We start from the raw sequence: 3,799 nt of genomic DNA, 5'->3' as shown, positions 1-3,799 counted from the left end.
ACTTGAGATTTTTTTTTTCAGCATGATGGTTGGGTTCTACAGGTAAGTGTTTCTAAAAACAGGGGCTCCTGGTCATCTTTTGTGTCATACTGTCCTGGTTGGAGCATCACTCACTTTTGCCTAAATTCAAAGGAAACAAACTCTACTTTCTGAAAGTTATGTCATTTTCTTGAAATGTAAAAAATTATCTTTTAAACTTTACAAACATCTAATATTCCTTATTTTCTTGAAATTTATTGTGAAAATCAGAGTTGATTAATAATCTATCAATAAATTTTATTTGATTTCTTTTTGTTTCTTTGTTATTATCATTAAAATCAATAGACACTTTGAATAAACTATGAAAATGCTTTATACAGTTTTACACAACAACTAGTATCACTGGCACATATGAAAGATAATTTTGTGCTAATAAATTATCATCATATTATAAATCAATTAGTGTATAATCATATATGCATCAGGATGATTATAGATTGTGGTGTTTTTAAGAGAGTGAGAATTATATCCATCTACTCTGGACAAAATAAAATATAATTTATCTTTAAAGTTGTGTACATTTTCCAACATTGATATTTAATGTAATTCATAGTAAGAAATTTGCATAGAATTAAAAACATGATTATGTGAAATGAACTATAATTCATTGTATACCTCTAATTGTGTGATATATTAGTTGAAATATTTAGGAGATATGATACTTAGATGTATATTCTTTTTTATTTTAAACGAGTAAAACAGAACAGTAAAATGAAACAAAACAGAATTAATAACAGGACGGTAGTAAACCCACAATCATTTCTATATTGCATATTGTTATCCTATAAACAGGTACTCAGACTACTGGCCCCAGGCCTGCGAAGTGAATCAGACAACACAAATGTCAGGTTACTTCCGTCTTTCACTTACTTCAGTTATTATCATTCTAGTCTCTGCCACACCTGGTTGCTTACAGTTTTCGGGGCTGGAGGCAGAGGGGGCTTTTTTGCTGTTTCTCTCCGGCTGACAGGGCCTCTTCCATTACAGGGAGGCTGCTCGGCTTCCTTGCTTCCTCTGCGTGGCTGGCGGGACCCACATTCATGCACAGTGAGGCTCCCTGGCTTCTTCACCACTTCTCCCCAACGCTAGGGCCTCCATTGGCGCTTGAGGATAGGGGCCACACTGCTTCCTTGCTGGCTCTCCCTGTCGGCTGGCTTGGCCTCTGTTGGCATGCGGAGAGCAGGGTCTTCATTCCTTCTTTGTGGCTTCCCAGCAGTCATCAGGACGTTGGCTAGTGCACAAGGAGTGGAAGCCATATTTCCTCTTTGCTGTTTCTCACACAGCTGGACTTCTGTTGGTGCACGTCTGGGAAGAGGCTGCATTGCTTCCTTACCGGTTCTCTCTGTCCAGCAGATCTGCTGCCCTGGTGTTTTTATTTTTTCTGAATTCCTTAATTATCTCTCTCCATGGGCTTCAAGTCTCAGTTCAGATCCTTCCTGTGTCCATGAGACCCACCTCTCTCCTTTTCCTCATGTTGCTTCACTACAGGGTCTGGACACCAGAACTTGGAGAGGTTCTCTCTCTGCTGCTCACCGCTGGACCATTTCCCTGGAAGTCCTTAGATGTATATTCTTGAAAAAGTTTGTGTATGGAATGAACTGTTTACTAAATCATATTTCATTCTTACTGTAGTTTTTAAAATGCCCAACAGAAATCTTTATACTATTGTTACACAAATATATATGGTTATATAAGAAGATTATCTTTTCTTACTATGCTGACAACATAGCAAAAATTTTTTAATTAAATATTTCTTTGCATTACTTTTAAAGTGTAAGCTTTCTTGGAACATTTTAAACACATTTAATAATGTCAAAATTATAATCATCTTTAAGAGCATGACTTTAAAAACCAAGTACATTTCTTTATACAGCTTTCCAATAATTTCTGTTCTATAATAAAGCCAAACCTTTCGTTCATTTTAGAATAGCATAGGTAGACAAAAATCATTCTTGAATTTTAAATATCTTACAAAGTAAAGCACACAAAAAGACCCAAAGAGTTAAGTCAAAATAGGCAAAACAAATAGTTTCTAATACTGGGCAAGCTAACGTGCACATTTAAATATAAGTTATCCATTCTTAAACCAGAAGAGGCAAGTTAGTTTTTGTTCAAAGTTCTTTTTATGCTTTTATGTTAACTATTTTCATACATGGTGTTGCCATTCTGAGGCAGAAAATGTCTTTGTAAATACTGCTTTGAAGGCTTGTTTGACTTGCTGATTCCTCAGAGTATAAATGAATGGGTTCAACAAAGGGGCAACTGAAGTGTTGAGCACGGCTATTCCTTTGCTTAAAGTAACTCTTTCCTTTGCTGACGGTTTTATGTAGATAAATATGCAGCTACCATAAGTGATAGAAACAACAATCATGTGGGAAGAACATGTGGAAAAAGCCTTTTTCTTTTGCTGAGCTGAAGGGAATTTTAGAATTGTCTTGATGATGTGAGAGTAAGAAAGAATTACTAATAAAAATGTGACAATGATTGTCATCACAGCTAAGAAGAAAGCAATGGATTCTAGTAATTGTGTGTCCGTGCAAGAAAGTTGTAGGACAGGAGAAACATCACAAATGAAATGATCAATAACATTTGAAGCACAGAAATCCAAGTTGAGACCCAGTATCAGTGGAGGGAAAATAACCAGGAATCCAGTTACCCATGAACTCAGGACAAGCTGATGGCAAACTTTGTTGCTCATGATGGATGTATAATGCAAAGGTTTGCAGATGGCAACATAGCGGTCATAGGACATGGCAGCCAAAAGAAAAAACTCTGTAGCTCCCAAGAATATGTAAAAAAACAACTGAGATACACAACCATTATAAGAAATTGTCTTTTCCCTGGTTATCATGACAATGAGGAATCTGGGAATGCAAGCAGTTGTGAATGAAATTTCAAGTAAGGAGAAATTACGGAGGAAGAAATACATTGCGGTCTTGAGATGGGAATCCAGCAGGGTGAGGGCAATGATGGTGAAGTTCCCTATCACACTTAATATGTAATTTAGAAGTAGAAATAAGAAAATTACAATTTGTAGCTGAGAATTATCTGTCAATCCCAGAAGGATAAACTGTATCTCTCTTGTATGGTTCTTCATTTCTCTTTTGTCATTTCAATGAAATTCTAGAAATAAAAATGCATAAAGCTAAATCACATGAGTAGGTGTATATCTAAGAAAAGATACACACTCCCATCATACCCACTTAAGATACAATTCTCCAAAAATGTAAGAGTTATGATATACAATCCTATAACAGAAACTTCACTAAAGTTTAAAAGTTCTGTGGAAGTGGACTTGCTCTTGGAAATTGATTGAAATCCTATACCAGTGGACTGTCTTCACCCTTTCTGTTCAGCTTACTGGTTATTCATAAATAATTAAAGTGTATCCAATTGATAAATAAGTTAAATAACATTCTTGTACCAGGATACAAAATTATTAATTTTAAGATTAATTTCATCCAAAATAAACATGCCAGAACAATGAATTAAAACCTAAAGTTAGGTTCTAAACTTTTAAATTTCAAATGAATCAAAATTCCAAGAGCCCAACTATTACTTTTTACAACTTCTTTATAAACTCCTGTTGAAGACATAGATACTTGAAAATGTGTACATGTCACAATAAATAAGTACTACTTGAATCTAAGAAAATGGAAAATAATATATAGCCATGTTTATAAAGCAAAATAAAACATAACATTGTGAGTTCAATATTTTGCTAAATGTAATGAAAATCAAAAGGAAAAATGAAAACAGA

General features: G+C 34.7%; 1 protein-coding gene across 1 annotated transcript; it reads right to left on the bottom strand.

Moving 5' to 3' along the window:
• Nucleotides 1–245: 245 nt before the first annotated feature.
• On the bottom strand, nt 246–3,136 carry LOC100725500 (olfactory receptor 6C70). The gene is made up of 2 exons (XM_003475982.3): nt 2,234–3,136; nt 246–263 (listed from the first exon to the last, which is right to left on the bottom strand). Exons 1-2 carry the CDS (start codon nt 3,134–3,136, stop codon nt 246–248), a joined length of 921 nt encoding a protein of 306 aa, XP_003476030.3.
• Between the last annotated feature and the right edge of the window lie 663 nt (nt 3,137–3,799).

The sequence above is a fragment of the Cavia porcellus genome, unplaced genomic scaffold, assembly GCF_034190915.1.
Source record: "Cavia porcellus strain 051 isolate PalLab524CR breed Dunkin Hartley unplaced genomic scaffold, mCavPor4.1 scaffold_8, whole genome shotgun sequence".
Lineage (NCBI taxonomy): Eukaryota > Metazoa > Chordata > Mammalia > Rodentia > Caviidae > Cavia > Cavia porcellus.
Note: the sequence above shows the minus strand (reverse complement) of the source record. Positions and strands in the feature narration are given on the sequence as shown.

Bases quoted from the DNA above. Each gene is read 5' to 3' on its own strand.
- LOC100725500 (XM_003475982.3), bottom strand. From the start codon at position 3,136: ATGAAGAACCATACAAGAGAGATACAGTTTATCCTTCTGGGATTGACA.